Genomic DNA, 16,779 nt, shown 5'->3' with positions numbered 1-16,779 from the left:
GGGGAAATTCAACTTTTTTCCAAGGTCCCATACACTTGTTGTAGCAAAACTAATTACATACAATACTTAACTCAGTAAAAAAATATGATATGCATCTAAATCACTATCTCAAAAAGCATTAATAATAGCTTTTAAAAAGTTCTTAAGTCCTGGCGGTAGAATTGTAAAGCCTAATGGCATTGGGGAGTATTGACCTCTTCATCCTGTCTGAGGAGCATTGCATCGATAGTAACCTGTCGCTGAAACTGCTTCTCTGTCTCTGGATGGTGCTATGTAGAGGATGTTCAGAGTTATCCATAATTGACCGTAGCCTACTCAGCGCCCTTCGCTCAGCTACCGATGTTAAACTCTCCAGTACTTTGCCCACGACAGAGCCCGCCTTCCTTACCAGCTTATTAAGACGTGAGGCGTCCCTCTTCTTAATGCTTCCTCCCCAACACGCCACCACAAAGAAGAGGGCGCTCTCCACAACTGACCTATAGAACATCTTCAGCATCTCACTACAGACATTGAATGACGCCAACCTTCTAAGGAAGTACAGTCGACTCTGTGCCTTCCTGCACAAGGCATCTGTGTTGGCAGTCCAGTCTAGCTTCTCGTCTAACTGTACTCCCAGATACTTGTAGGTCTTAACCTGCTCCACACATTCTCCATTAATGATCACTGGCTCCATATGAGGCCTAGATCTCCTAAAGTCCACCACCATCTCCTTGGTCTTGGTGATATTGAGACGCAGGTAGTTTGAGAAAACAACAGAGGGCATATGTACAGAATTAAGGGAGGGAAGTTTAGGGGAGACATCAGGGGTAAGATTTTTTACATAGAGGGTTGTGAGTGCCTGGAATGACTTGCCAGGAATGGTGGTGGAGGCTAAAACATTAGGGCTATTTAAGGGCCTCTTGGACAGGCATATGGATGAAAGAAAAATGGAAGGTTATGGGGTAGTGTGGGTTTAGTACTTTTTTTTAAAGTACTAAACGTGTTGGCACGTGGCCTAGTGGGCAAGGCATCAGACTACTAACCTAAAGGTCACTGGTTCGAGCCTCAGTTGAGGCAGCGTGTTTGTGTCCTTGAGCAAGGCACTTAACAACACATTGCTCTGTGACGTCACTGGTGCCAAGCTGCATGGGTCCCAGTGCCCTTCCCTTGGACAACATTGGTGGCGTGGAGAGGGGAAGGCCCCCAGCTTGGGCAACTGCCGGTCTCCCATACAACCCTGCCCAGGCCTGCGCCCTGGAAACTCCAGGTGCAGATCCATGGTCTCTCGAGACCGACGGATGCCACCACCAATTAGTACTTTTTTTTTAAAGGATTATATGGGTCGGCACAACATGGAGGGCTGAAGGGTCTATACTGTGCTCTAGTGTTCTGTGGTTCTATGAGTGCCTCAGGGATTTGTTCTGGGACACCTACTCTTCATGATTTTTATAATTGACCTGGATGAGGAAGTAGAGGGATAGGTTAGTAAGTTTGCTGATGACACAAAGGTTGGAGGTGTTATGGATAGTGTGGAGGGCTGTCAGAGGTTACAGCGCAACATTGATAGGATGCAAAACTGGGCTGAGAAGTGGCAGATGGAGTTCAACTCAGATAAGGGTGAAGTTGTTCATTTTGGTAGGTCAAATATGATGGCAGAATATAGTATTAATGGTAAGACTCTTGGCAGTGTAGAGGATCAGCGGGATCTTGGGGTCTGAGTCCATAGGATGCTTAAAGCAGCTGTGTAGCTTGACTCTGTGTATTGGTTTTCATCAATCGTGGAATTGAATTTAGGAGCTGAGAGGTAATGTACAGCTATATAAGACCCTGGTCAGACCCCACTTGGAATACTGTGCTCAGTTCTGGTCGCCTCACTACAAGAAGGATGTGGAAACCATAGAAAGGGTGCAGAGGAGATTTACAAGGATGTTTCCTGGATTGGGGAGCATGCCTTATGGAAACATGTTGAGTGAACTCATCCTTTTCTCCTTCGAGCGACAAAGGATGAGAGGTGACCTGATGGAGGTGTATAAGATGATGAGAAGCATTGATCGTGTGGATAGCCACAAGAAGGCACATATTTAAGGTGCTGGGGAGTACGTACAGAGGAGATGTCAGGGGTAGGTGTTTTATGCAGAGAGTGGTGAGTGCATGGAATGGGCTGCCGGCAACGGTAGTGGAGGCAGATAAGATAGCGTCTTTTAAGAGACTTTTGGATAGGTACATGGAGGTTAGAACAATAGAGGGCTATGGGTGAGCCTCATGATTTCTAAGGTAGGGACATGTTCGGCACAACTTTGTGGGCCAAAGGGCTTGTATTGTGTTGTAGGTTTTCTATGTTTCTATGCTCCTAATGTCAGAGAAATGTGTACAATATACATCCCGAAATGCTTTTTCTTCACAACCATCCACGAAAACAGGAGGGCCCCAAAGAATGAATGACAATTAAATGTTAGAACCCCAAAGTCACCGCCTCTCCCCCCGCCCCCCCCACCGGCTCCACTCCCTCCAGTGCATAAGCGGCAGCAAGCAACAATCTCCCCTAACCCCACCGGCAAAAAAAAAGCATTGCCACAGTACAGTCAAACGTGAGCAAAGCATCAGTAAAGACACAGACTTGCAGTACTCCAGAGACTATATTGTTCATCCGGCATTCAACGTAGCACAGACTCTCTCTTTGCCCAGTAAGAGAGAAAGAGGTGTCTCTATGTTTCTGTTTCATAGTGAGAGGGGAGACTTAACAAACAACTCGCTGGTTTACGATGTTAAAAGTCTGTTGTGTCGCTTTTTTCGAGCTTTGTGCCCAAAGATCTCAGGTCTCTGGGTACACAGTCAAAGATGTTCCAGCTCCCACAATACACCGGTCTGGGACATCAACCTTCGATCTGCCCATCTCCTGTGCCCTGAGATCGTAGGCCTCCAAAGGTGAGCCAAACTCTTAGGCTGAGTCCATGGCATGCCGAGCAACGGCCAGTTGTGAAAGCCCGAGAGCAGGTCCCATTCTCACAAAGAACCGTAGTCAGCATGTAATTCCAGGTCAGGGTCTTCAAAAGAATCCTAAAAGGGAAAAATAGAAATATTAAAGATGGAAATAGAACTATTTCCGAAGATTCAAGCAAAGGAGTTGCCATTTAGTGCCATCATCACTTCGCTCTGGCCTCGGATATATACAGTTGGCCCACCTTATCCGCGAGTTTTGTATGCACAAATTCAACCAACTGTGAATTGAGAAAACCCGTAAGTGCTCTTCCAGCAATTGTTGTTTGAACATGTACAGACCCTTAATTCCTGGTGGAGTCGTCGGGGCGCCGTCATGACAAGCTTTTTGCACCGACCTTTTTGGTGATTGCTCATCGTATGGGATGTCTTGGGCATCTGAAACCTGGTGGAGCCCATCCCTCTCCATGAAAGGATGCTGTATAATCTGTTTTGACAGTTTGCTGTTGGTCATTTACTGTGGCCAATAAAACTACTGTACTAACTTGTACATCTTTGCAATAATGGTGAAGACTAATTCCCAGCAAAAGCCCTGTGGATGACAAGGTGTGACATGCCTATCCAATAGAGATGAGCTTAGTGTAACAATGATTTTGTGGGGGCAGCGATGATGGTGAATTTCTAGTGTCTTGGTATGCTTACTGTAGATAGTCCAAATTGCTGAAGTATATGTAAAATGGGGAACATTGCTCGCTGTAAATAGAGTACCGTAGATTCCCGATTATAAGCCGCTACTTTTTTCCCACGCTTTGAACAGCTTTGAACACTTTGAACACTTTGAATGGACAGGAGGAGGAGTATAGGAAACTGATACAGGACTTTGTGATATGGTGCAACTCAAACTACCTGCGTCTCAATATCACCAAGACCAAGGAGATGGTGGTGGACTTTAGGAGATCTAGGCCTCATATGGAGCCAGTGATCATTAATGGAGAATGTGTGGAGCAGGTTAAGACCTACAAGTATCTGGGAGTACAGTTAGACGAGAAGCTAGACTGGACTGCCAACACAGATGCCTTGTGCAGGAAGGCACAGAGTCGACTGTACTTCCTTAGAAGGTTGGCGTCATTCAATGTCTGTACTGAGATGCTGAAGATGTTCTATAGGTCAGTTGTGGAGAGCGCCTTCTTCTTTGTGGTGGCGTGTTGGGGAGGCAGCATTAAGAAGAGGGACGCCTCACATCTTAATAAGCTGGTAAGGAAGGCGGGCTCTGTCGTGGGCAAAGTACTGGAGAGTTTAACATCGGTAGCTGAGCGAAGGGTGCTGAGTAGGCTACGGTCAATTATGGAAAACTCTGAACATCCTCTACATAGCACCATCCAGAGACAGAGAAGCAGTTTCAGCGACAGGTTACTGTCGATGCAATGCTCCTCAGACAGGATGAAGAGGTCAATACTCCCCAATGCCTTTAGGCTTTACAATTCAACCACCAGGACTTAAGAACTTTTTAAAAGCTATTATTAATGCTTTTTGAGATAGTGATTTAGATGCATATCATATTTTTTTACTGAGTTAAGTATTGTATGTAATTAGTTTTGCTACAACAAGTGTATGGGACATTGGAAAAAAAGTTGAATTTCCCCATGGGGATGAATAAAGTATCTATCTATCTATCTATCTATCTATCACTGCGGCCTTTACTACGGTGCGGCTAATGCATGGTTTTTTTTCATGCCGCCAAAAACATTTTGCCTCGTAACAGTAGACCAATAAAATTGATGAGTAGTTCACAGAGGTCCAATGAAATTGTACGATAAATCAAGCGCACTTTCACAATTAAATTATTGTAAATCAGTCATTTGTACTCACCCTCATCAACATGGAAAACACTCGAAGAAAAGCATTGTGCTGCCTTTATGGCAGTTATTTAGTTTATAATATTTTCGCTTAGTAATTCATTTGTTAGTATTTTCTAGTTAAAGTTAGAAGTGTTTTAAGTACCCGGTATATTTGTTTTCTGTACTACATCCCGGGATGCTATGACGTCACATCCGGTTTCGCCGCGTCTTGTGGGGAATTACCGGTTTGCGATAAACGGAAAGGAGGGGGCGAGCGCATTAGACCCGCGCGATGATGCAGCTTTTAAGTTAAAGGCGATCAATAACTTTTCCTGGTAGGCTGCAGTATATTTTTTTTACCAGTCATTAGGAGATATTGGAATGTTGTTCATGCATGGTTCAGTAAAAAAGTATACGCAACGTAATTTGTGTGTTACCGATACGTATGTATATTTAAAAGTAGCCGTGTTACAGGCACGGTTCGAAAAAAAAGCATTTGCAATATGTATTTGTTTATGTTACCATACGGATTTAATTAAAAGTTAAAAAATCCTCACGTGTAATATCTTTCTGTGTAAATATCTCATATTACAACGTGGGACACCTGCGGCTTAAAATCCGGTGCGGCTTGTACAAGTACAAAATTGATTTTCTTTCTAAAATTAGAGCCTGCGGCTTTTAATCAGGTGTGCTCTGTAGTACGGAATCTACGGTATTTCTTTTCAGTCATGTTCTTTGAGTACTCTTCTTCAATTGACTAAAAGCTATGCTAGTGTTTTGAAAGGCTGTGGTGAATCAAGTTGCTTTCATTAAACAGAATTGCCTGAAAGCAAATATTGGTGACAGTCAGAATTTCTAAAAGAATCAGCCACTCAGCATTTTTAACTGATGCCATTGGCAAATGCTTCTTTCTTGTCCATGCTTGTCATAGTTTCTGAAGGTTTTTGTCTCCCTTTTTAACCATATAACCATATAACAATCACAGCACGGAAACAGGCCATTCCGGCCCTCCTAGTCCGTGCCGAACTCTTAATCTCACCTAGTCCCACCTACCCGCACTCAGCCCATAACCCTCCACTCCTTTCCTATCCATATACCTATCCAATTTTACCTTAAATGACACAACTGAACTGGCCTCTACTACTTCTACAGGAAGCTCATTCCACACAGCTATCACTCTCTGAGTAAAGAAATACCCCCTCGTGTTTCCCTTAAACTTTTGCCCCCTAACTCTCAAATCATGTCCTCTCGTTTGAATCTCCCCTACTCTCAATGGAAACAGCCTATTCACGTCAACTCTATCTATCCCTCTCAACATTTTAAATACCTCGATCAAATCCCCCCTCAACCTACTACGCTCCAATGAATAGAGACCTAACTTGTTCAACCTTTCTCTGTAACTTAAGTGCTGAAACCCAGGTAACATCCTAGTAAATCGTCTCTGCACTCTCTCTAATTTATTGATATCTTTCCTATAATTCGGTGACCAGAACTGTACACAATATTCCAAATTTGGCCTTACCAATGCCTTGTACAATTTTAACATTACATCCCAACTTCTGTACTCAATGCTCTGATTTATAAAGGCCAGCGTTCCAAAAGCCTTCTTCACCACCCTATCTACATGAGACTCCACCTTCAGGGAACTATGCACTGTTATTCCTAGATCTCTCTGTTCCACTGCATTCCTCAATGCCCTACCATTTACCCTGTATGTTCTATTTGGATTATTCCTGCCAAAATGTAGAACCTCACACTTCTCAGCATTAAACTCCATCTGCCAACGTTCAGCCCATTCTTCTAACCGGCATAAATCTCCCTGCAAGCTTTGAAAACCCACCTCATTATCCACAACACCTCCTACCTTAGTATCATCAGCATACTTACTAATCCAATTTACCACCCCATCATCCAGATCATTTATGTATATTACAAACAACATTGGGCCCAAAACAGATCCCTGAGGCACCCCGCTAGTCACCGGCCTCCATCCCGATAAACAATTATCCACCACTACTCTCTGGCATCTCCCATCTAGCCACTGTTGAATCCATTTTATTACTCCAGCATTAATACCTAACGACTGAACCTTCTTAACTAACCTTCCATGTGGAACTTTGTCAAAGGCCTTGCTGAAGTCCATATAGACTACATCCACTGCCTTACCCTCGTCAACATTCCTCGTAACTACTTCAAAAAATTCAATAAGGTTTGTCAAACATGACCTTCCACGCACAAATCCATGCTGGCTACTCCTAATCAGATCCTGTCTATCCAGATAATTATAAATACTATCTCTAAGAATACTTTCCATTAATTTACCCACCACTGATGTCAAACTGACAGGTCTATAATTGCCAGGCTTACTTCTAGAACCCTTTTTAAACAATGGAACCACATGAGCAATACGCCAATCCTCCGGCACAATCCCTGTTTCTAATGACATCTGAAAGATCTCCGTCAGAGCTCCTGCTATCTCTACACAAACTTCCCTCAAGGTCCTGGGGAATATCCGGTCAGGACCCGGAGATTTATCCACTTTTAAATTTCTTAAAAGCGCCAGTACTTCCACCTCTTTAATTGTCATAGGTTCCATAACTTCCTTACTTGTTTCCCACACCTTACACCATTCAATATCCTTCTCCTTAGTGAATACCGAAGAGAAGAAATCGTTCAAAATCTCTCCCATCTCCCTCGGCTCCACACATAGCTGACCACCCTGATTCTCTAAGGGACCAATTTTATCCCTCACTATCCTCTTGCTTTTAATATAACTGTAGAAGCCTTTCGGATTTACTTCCACCTTATTTGCCAAACCAAACTCGTAACTTCTTTTAGCTTTTCTAATCTCTTTCTTAAGTTTCCTTTTACATTCTTTATATTCCTTGAGCAATTCCTTTACTCCATGCTGCCTATATCTATTGTAGACATCCCTCTTTTTTCGAACCAAGTTTCTAATATCCCTTGAAAACCATGGCGCTTTCAAACCTTTAACCTTTCCTTTCAACCGAACAGGAACATAAAGATTCTGTACCCTCATAATTTCACCCTTAAATGACCTCCATTTCTCTATTACATCCTTCCCATAAAACAACTTGACCCATTCCACTCTCTCTAAATCCCTGCGCATCTCCTCAAAGTTAGCCTTTCTCCAATCAAAAATCTCAACTCTAGGTCCAGTCCTGTCCTTCTCCATAATTATATTGAAGCTAATGCTATTGTGATCACTGGACCCGAAGTGCTCCCCAACACATACATCTGTCAGCTGACCTATCGCATTCCCTAACAGGAGATCCAACACTGCCCCATCTCTAGTCGGTACTTCTATGTATTGTTGCAAAAAGCTATCCTGCACACATTTCACAAACTCTAAACCATCCAGCCCTTTTACAGAATGAGCTTCCCAATCTATGTGTGGAAAATTAAAATCTCCCACAATCACCACCTTGTGTTTACTACAAATATCTGCTATCTCCTTACACATTTGCTCTTCCAACTCACGCTCCCCATTAGGTGGCCTATAATACTTTAGATACCTTTTTTCTGTCTGTGTTCAGGAGGAAAATTGAGGGGAACCAATCTTCTCACGGACTGGGTTGTTAGAGCAGTTGGGGAGGGGTTAAACTAATTTGGCAGAGGGGTGGGAACCAGAATGAAGGGACTCATGATAGGATGGATGTAAAAAAAAGCAAAGGTTACATGCGGTCAAAGGGCAGAGAGGTGATAGGACATAATTGGTGTGTATCAGTGCATTAGGGATGCAAAATCAAAAAGTGGTAGCAAATACAGTACTTGTTATATCTCAAGGCACGGAGTATAAAAAATAAGGTGGATGATTTTATTGCACTATTACAGATTGTCAGGTATGATGTTGTCACCTTCACTGAATTGTGGCTGAAAGATGGTTGTAGTTGAGAGCTAAATGTCCAAGGTTCCAAGTTGTATCAGAGGGATAGGAAAGTAGGTGGGGGGGGGGGGCATGGTGACGCTGGTAAAAAAAATGACATCAAATCAGTAGAAAGATGTGACATAGGATCGGAAGATGTTGAATCCTTGTGGGTTGAGTTAAGAAACTGCAAGGGTAAAAGGATCCTGATGGCAGTTATATACAGGCCGCCCAACAGTAGCTGGGATGTGGACCACAGATTACAACAGGAAATAGAAAAAGCATTTCAAAAGGGCAATGTTTTGATAGTCATGGAGATTTCAACATGCTGGTTGTTTGGGAAAATCAGGTTGGAAATAGATCCCAAGAGAGTGAGTTTGTTGAATGCCTATGAGATGGCTTTTTAGAGCAGTTTGTCATTGAGCCTACTACTGAATCAACTATATTGGATTGGGTGTTATGTAATGAACCAGAGGTGATTAAAGAGCTTAAGTTAAAAGAACCTGAGGAGACAGTGATCACAAAATGATTAAGTTCAACTTGAAATTTGATAGAGAGAAAGCAAAGTCTGACGTAGCAGTATTTCAGTGGAGTAAAGGAAATTACAGTGCTATGAGAGAGGAGTTGGCCAAAGTAAATTGGAAGGAGATGCTGGCAGGGATGACAGCAGAGCAGCAATGGTGTGAGCTTTAGGGAAAAAATGAGGAAGGTGCAGGATTTCAAAAACAAAGAAATACTCAAATGCCAAAATAGTACAATCGTGGCTGAAAAGCAAAGTCAAATCTAATGTGAAAGCAAAAGATAGGGTGTACAAGAAAGCAAAAATTTGTGGAAAGACAGAAGCTTGGGAAGCTTTTGAAACCCTACAGAGAGCAACTAAAAGAATCATTAGGAGGGAAAAGATGAAACATTAAGGCAAGCTAGCAACCAATATCAAAGTGGATAGTAAAAGCTTTTTGAAGTGTGTCCAAAAAGAAGGGGAAATCTTGCCTGACGAACCTGTTGGAATTCTTTGAGGAGTTTGTATAGTTTGACTTACAGATCACCTTTAACTAGGTGCCACACATGAGGCTGCTTACCTAGTTAAGAGCCCATGGTATTACAGGAAAGTTACTAGCATGGTTAGAGCATTGGCTAATTGGTAGGAGGCAGTGAGTGGGAATAAAAGGATCCTTTTCTGGTTGGCTGCCAGTGTCTAGTGGTGTTTCACAGGAGTCAGTATTGGGACCGCTTCTTTTCATGCTATATGTCATTGATTTAGATGATGGAATAGATGGCTTTGTTGCTAAGTTTGCAGGTGATTCAAAGATTGGTTTTGAGGCAGCTAGTGTTGAGGAAACATGTGGACTGCAGAAGGACAGACGGATTAGGAGAATGGGCAAGAAAGTAGCAAATGAAATACAATGTTGGAAAATGCATGCTCATGCACTTTGGTAGAAGAAACAAATGTGCAGACTATTTTCTAAATGGGGAGAAAATCCAAAATTTGAGATGCAAAGGGACTTGAGAGTCCTTGTGCAGAACACCCTAAAGGTTAACTTGCAGGTGGAGTCAGTGGTGAGGTAGGCAAATGCAATATTAGCATTCATTTCAAGAGGTATGGAATACAAGAGCAGGGATGTGATCTTGAAGCTTTATAAGGCACTGGTGAGGCCTCACCTTGAGTATTGTGAACAGTTTTGGGCTTCTCATCTAAGAAAAGTTGTGCTGGCAATGGAGAGGGTTCAGAGGAGGTTCACAAGAATGATTCCAGGAATGAAAAGGTTATCATACAAGGAACCTTTGATAGCTTTTGGTTTGTACTCATGGAAGTTAAAAGGCTGAGGGGGATCTCATTGAAACCTTTTGAATGTTGAAAGGCCTAGACAGAGTAGATGTGGAAAGGATGTTTCCCATGGTGGGGGAGTCTAGGATAAGAGGGCACAGCCTCAGGATAGGGGAGTGTCCATTTAAAACAGGTGCAGAGAAATTCTTTTAGCCAGAGTGTGGTGAATTTGTGGAATTTATCACCACAGGCGGTTGTGGAGGCCAGGTCATTGGTCGTAGTTAAAGCAAAGTTTGATAGGTTTTTGATTGGACACATCATCAAAGGTTGTGGGGAGAAGGCCAATGAGTGGTGCTGAGAGGGGGGAGAAACCGATCAGTCATGATTGATTGGCAGAGCAGGCTCGATAGGCCAAATGGTCTAATTCTGCTCCTATGTCTCTTGGACCTATGGATGTAGGAACAGGTCAGTGACAAGGCAAGTGAACTTGGAGTATCATTCAATAGTTTAAATAGAAACATGCCATTTGACTCACTTCATCGGTGCTGACCACAAAGCACCAATTTACACTAATCCCATATTCCAATCAACTGCTCCCACATTCTACTACCTACACATTTGAGACTATCTGCAGTGGCAAATGAACTTACTAGCTTGCACATCTTTGAGATAATAGAGAAGAACAGAGCTCCTAGCAGAGGTGCTGTTGATGACAAGGAGAATATAGTAAAGCTAAAGCAGTTTAGCAACATAATGAGCACTTTACACTGAAGTGGACATATTTTTGTTCTAGTTCTTTTTTTTATAAATAGTCCTGTATTATTTCTTGTGAATGCTACTTATAATACTATATGCCTTTGCTGCTGGAGGTGTTTCATCTTCTTTATGCATATGAATAAACTGAAATTTAAACACTGATAACACTTGAGGTCAGGATTAAATCACAAATAAGAGGAAGTCTGCAGATGCTGAAAATCCAAGCAACACACACAAAATGTTGGAGGAACTCAACAGGCCAGGGAACATCTATGGGGGGAAAAAAGTACAGTCGTTGTTTCAGCAGGACTGGAGAACAAAGGCTGAAGAGTAGATTTGAAAGTGGGAGGAGGAGTGAGAGAAACACCAGGTGATAGGTGAAACTTTGGGGGGGGGGAATAAAGCAAAGAACTAGGAAGTTGATTGGTGAAAAGACAGAAGACCATGGAAGAAAGGGGGGGAGGAGCACCAGAGGGAGGCAATGGGCAGGCAAGGAGATAACATGAGATGGGAATGGTGAAGGGGGAGGGGTGGTAGAGGCATTACTGGAAGTTTGAGAAATCTATGTTCATGCCATCGGGTTGGAGGCTACTGAAATGGAATCTAAGGTGTTGTTCCTCCAACCAAAGTATGGCCTTATACCGGCAGTGGAGGAGGCCATGGATGGACATACCAGAATGGGAAATGGAATTAAAGCGGGTTTCCACAGGGGGATCCCACTTGTTCTGATGGACGGTGGTCTCCCAATCTACGTTAGGTTTCACCGATATACAAGAGGCCATACTGGGAGTAGCAAACACGGTATATGACCCCAACGTATTCACAGGTGAAGTGTTGCCTCACTTGGAAGGACTGTTTGGGGTACTAAATGGTAGTGATGGAGGAGGTGTAGGGGCAGGTGAAGAAGCACTTGTTCTGCTTGCAAGGATGAGTGCCAAGAGGGAGATCAGTGGGGAGGGACAAATGGACAAGGGAGTTGCGTAGGGAGCGATCCCTGCGACAAGCAGAAATTGCGGGTGGGGGGGGGGGAAGATATGCTTGGTAGTGGGATCCATTTGGAGGTGGCAGAAGTTTTGGAGAATTATGTGCTGGACGTGGTGGCTGGTGGGTTGATAGGTGAGGACAAGAGGAACACTATCCCTGGTAGTGTGGCGGGAGGATGGGGTAAGAACAGATGTACATGAAATAGAAGAGATTCAGTTGAACAAGCCAGAACAAGTGGGATCTCCCAGTGCCCACCCATTTTAATTCCACTTCCTATTCCTATTCTGGTATGTCCATCCATGGCCTCCTCCACTGCCAGGATAAGGCCACACAATACCCTATATTCTGTTTGGGTAGCCTCCAACCTGATGGCATGGACATAGATTTCTCAAACTTCCGGTAATGCCTCCACCCCCCCTTCACCGTTTCCCATCCCCTTGTTCCTCTCTCATGTTATCTTTGCCCACCCATCACTTCTCTCTGGTGCACCTCCCCCCCCCAACCTTTCTTCTTTCTTTAATGGCCTTTTGTCTTTCACGATCAACTTCCTAGCTCTTTGCTTCATCCCTCCCCTCCCAGTTTCACCTATTGCCTGGCATTTCTCTCTCCCCTGCCCCCACCTTTCAAATCTACTCCTCAGCTTTTTTTCTCTAGTCCTGTCAAAGAGTTTCGTCCTGAAACGTTGACTGTACTTTTTTCCATAGATGCTGCCTGGCCTGCTGAGTTCCTCCAGCATTTTGTGTGAGTAGGTCAGGATTGAATGTGTGTGACTGGACTGCAGCAGTGAGATGGCAATTGTGAGACTATGCCACTATGTCGGATGTTCGTAATTCGAGGACTACCTGTAATAAATATAGATTTCAATCTGACAGTATGAACGTCGATTTCTCTAACTTATGGTCATTTCTCCCCCTACTCTCTTTTTCATTTCCCCAATCTAGCTCTCTTCTTACCCGTTCACTTCTCACCTGCCTATCCCCTTCCTTTGGTGCCCCTTCTCCTTCCCTCTCTTCCATGGTTTCCTCTCTTCTCTTCTATCACATTCCTTCTTTTTCAGCCCTTTACCTTTCCTGTCAACTCCCAGCTTCCCAGTTCTTCGTCCCTTACCTAGCCTCACATATCACCTTCTAGCTTGTAATTCTCGCCCTCCCACACCACTTTATTCTAGATGTTCCCTCTTCCTTTCTATTCCTGTAAAGGTCTGGTCCCAAAACGTTTACTCTTATTCCTTTCCATAGATGCTGCCTGACCTGCTGAGTTCCTCCAGCACTTTATGTGTGTTATACTGAATTTAACATGTGTTGTCTTCGTGGTTAAGTCTTCATTTGGATTTGTTCTTTCTGAACTTATTCTCAGTGATGGTTTTTCAATATTTGGGCTGAATCTGTACACTGTTGCAGCTCCAATGTATATTAACAGTTAATATACTTAATTGCTTATTTAAGACATGTTTGATGGGCAATTGAATGTTCAAAAGAGGTATTTGATTACTGGCAGATAATAGGTGTAAAACATTTTTGAATGGGATGTGATTTTTGAATTTTGTGTGAATACTGTAATGAGAACTGTATGTGGCTCATTAGAGTGGTGGTTCTCAGCTATTCCTGATGAGAAGCGATGCTTTTCCTTTCTTCACCAATATGAGAGGAGGTTGATGAGTCATGTGCCTTGATTTTTTTCTGTAGGAAGTTTTGATGCTTTTTTTTGCTGAAGTAAGTGGGGGAGGTGGAGAGTCGATGCACGATGCTTTGATGCTGCTTTTGTATTAGGTGGAGAGTAGGGGAGCTTTGTGGTTCTAACGTTTTTACTGTCACTCATTCTTTGGGGTACCATTCTGTTTTTGTGAATGTCTGAAGAAAAAGAATTTCAGGTTGTGTATTGCATATATTAATTGATACTCAATGGAACTATTGAAATATTTGCAAAATACAAATGAGATCTTATTCTTATTTTGCAGATGGCTGGACTGGTGCAGAAACCGATAATACAGTTAGCTGGCTTCAAACAGCCTGAAAAGGGAGAACTTACCAAATTACTGACTCAACTTGACTGCGATTATTTTCATGGACATGTAAGTCTCAAATTGATAAACTAAATAGATATCAACTGGGCTGCTGAAAATTCCAATGTGCCCATTTTCCTACAGGTCAGTGACTTCTAACTTTCCATGATTGCTTCTGTATTTCCTAGCTTTTGCCTCTGGAATTTCTGTGCCCCCTTCCATATTCTTATACAGGTTTCCCCCGCTATTCGAAGGTAGAGCGTTCCTATGAAACGGTTCGTAAGCCAGAATGTCGTAATGTGAAGAAGCAATTACCATTTATTTATAGGGGAAAATTTTGTGAGCGTTCCCTGACCCAAAAAATAACCTACCAAATCATGCCAAATAACACATAAAACCTAAAATAACAGTAGCATATAGTAAAAGCAGGAATTATCTGATAAATACACAGCCTATATAATGTAGGAATACTTTTCTACAATTATTGCAGCACTGTCCACCACAGAGAAAATATCTCGCAAGCGCTCTCGGCAGCACTTGCGGCAAAAACACACGGCGCAAGCGCTCCCGGCAGAAGCACTCTTTCCAGTAACCTTTAAACTATGAAGCTACCAAATAACACATAAAAATACACAGCCTATATAAAGTAGAAATAATGTACATCCGGTGTAGTTTTACTTACTGGAATCAGGAAGACAGTGAGCACACTGATGATGGTATGTTAGGCTGAGTCGTCAGAGGTTGGGATGGTGGGAGACATGGGTGTCATCTCTTCATCCTCTGTTTCCATCAGGGCAAGCAGGTCACCTTCTTCTATGTCTGCCTGCCTCAATGTCGAAGGTGGAGTTTCGTCATCTGCTGTGGCTGATGTGGAAGACTTGAAAAACGACAGTATGCTTGACTGCTTAGCCTCACACATTTTTCTATCATACAGTTCTTTGTAAGCACGCAAACCATCCTGCAACTATGCCCTAAGCCTACAGACCCTTTCAAAATTAAAGTCGTACTTATCTGCAATCATTGCAGCGTTCTCAATCCCAGCGAAAATCTCACGCAATTGCTTCCCATTCAGTTCCAGGACGACTTCACTTTCGGGCCATTCGGTTTCAGTTGTTATCCTTTCCTCTTCATCTCTCAGTTCTTGGTCATGGGATGCCAAAACCTCTAACATCTTCGTCAACTTCCACAAACCCTTAGCCAAACTCACTAGTAAACTCAAAATACACTGTTGAGCCAAACTCACTATATCCTTACTTTGTTCACCACGATTGAAAAACTTAATTATGTCTAGTTTTACACTAAATGTAACACCCTTACGCGTTCTTTTAGGCTTTTCCGATACCTTCAAGTCAAGTCGTCACTTTTATTGTCATTTCGACCATAACTGGAAAAAAGTTGAATTTCCCCATGGGGATGAATAAAGTATCTATCTATCTATCTATCTATCTAACTGCTGGTACAGTACTTTTATGAATGATGAGCAACTCTGATGGGCAGAAGGGTACAGAATTGCCAATGCCCCCCCTCCCTTGGAGAATCGCAAATCGCTACTATTCCGATGCTGTTATCAAGGGAGATGAGAGAGACACAGGATAACACCAAAGGCAGTTGTTATTGATCACAGCTCATGTAAATTAATGAGAGAGAGGCCCACAGGTTGGAACGTCTCCTATTGACAAAAGAGAGATTACTGCTATTGTCTCGTGGAGAAGGATTGTGTATTGAGTACTGTTCTATTCATTGAAACCCCTCAGGTGGCAACCAGAGGGGGCGGGTTTGATGGGTTGCATCATCCCAACCTTACTGACACCTGAGACCCCGTGAGTGGGGATAAAAGTAAGGTCTGGGGAACACCCCTCAGACGCACCAGGAGAGACGCTACGAGACCGGTGGGGGCTTGTGTGTGTGTCCACCCTTGCCTGGGTGACGAGTCCGCCACGGAAGAACGGTTTACGGTCTAGCTAAAGGACGGAGGGGGTCATACATAAATGGCCACAACAACAACGCATCGACGGATCAAGATCGTAAAGGAAAGTCGGCAAATCAATAGCTGTTTTTCTCTCTCTCTCTCTCTCTCTCTCTCTCCTCCCTCCTCCCCCCCCCCAAACACACACACAGTGACCAACGACTACCGCAGCCTGCATGAACTGAACTGAACTTTATATTTCCATCGGACAATTCATTATCCCCTAGACAACGATAGAGCTTATTTCTTATTGATTATTATTATACCCGCACTTTTAGGTTTAGTATTGATGACGTATATTATCTCTATATTTGCATTGATATTATTTTTGTGTATTTTTACTAATAATACTGTTAAAAATAGTATCACCAGACTCCAACGGATACTCCTATCTTTGCTGGTAAGATACCCAGTTACGGGGTTCGTAACAGTACATAGTAAAAATGAGACAACGTTTTTCAGGACCATGGTGTTACATGACACAGTACAAAAACTAGACTAAGCTATGTTTAAAAAAAAACAACACAGAGAAAGCTACACTAGACTACAGACCTACACAGGACTACATAAAGTGCACAAAAACAGTGCAGACATTACAATAAATAATAAACAGGACAATAGGGCAAGGTGTCAGTCCAGGCTTCAGGTATTGAGGAGTTTGATAGC

At 43.0% G+C, this 16,779-nt stretch overlaps 1 protein-coding gene across 1 annotated transcript in view; it reads left to right on the top strand.

The window, feature by feature from the left end:
• The window catches only part of slf1 (SMC5-SMC6 complex localization factor 1), a 151,666-nt gene that overhangs the window by 23,274 nt on the left and 111,613 nt on the right, over positions 1-16,779 (top strand). The window contains exon 2 of the mRNA XM_073066417.1: positions 14,103-14,216. Coding sequence (XP_072922518.1) covers positions 14,103-14,216 — 114 coding nt within the window. The remainder of the gene's footprint in view (positions 1-14,102; positions 14,217-16,779) is intronic.

This window comes from Hemitrygon akajei, chromosome 2 (genome assembly GCF_048418815.1).
Source record: "Hemitrygon akajei chromosome 2, sHemAka1.3, whole genome shotgun sequence".
Lineage (NCBI taxonomy): Eukaryota > Metazoa > Chordata > Chondrichthyes > Myliobatiformes > Dasyatidae > Hemitrygon > Hemitrygon akajei.
Note: the sequence above shows the minus strand (reverse complement) of the source record. Positions and strands in the feature narration are given on the sequence as shown.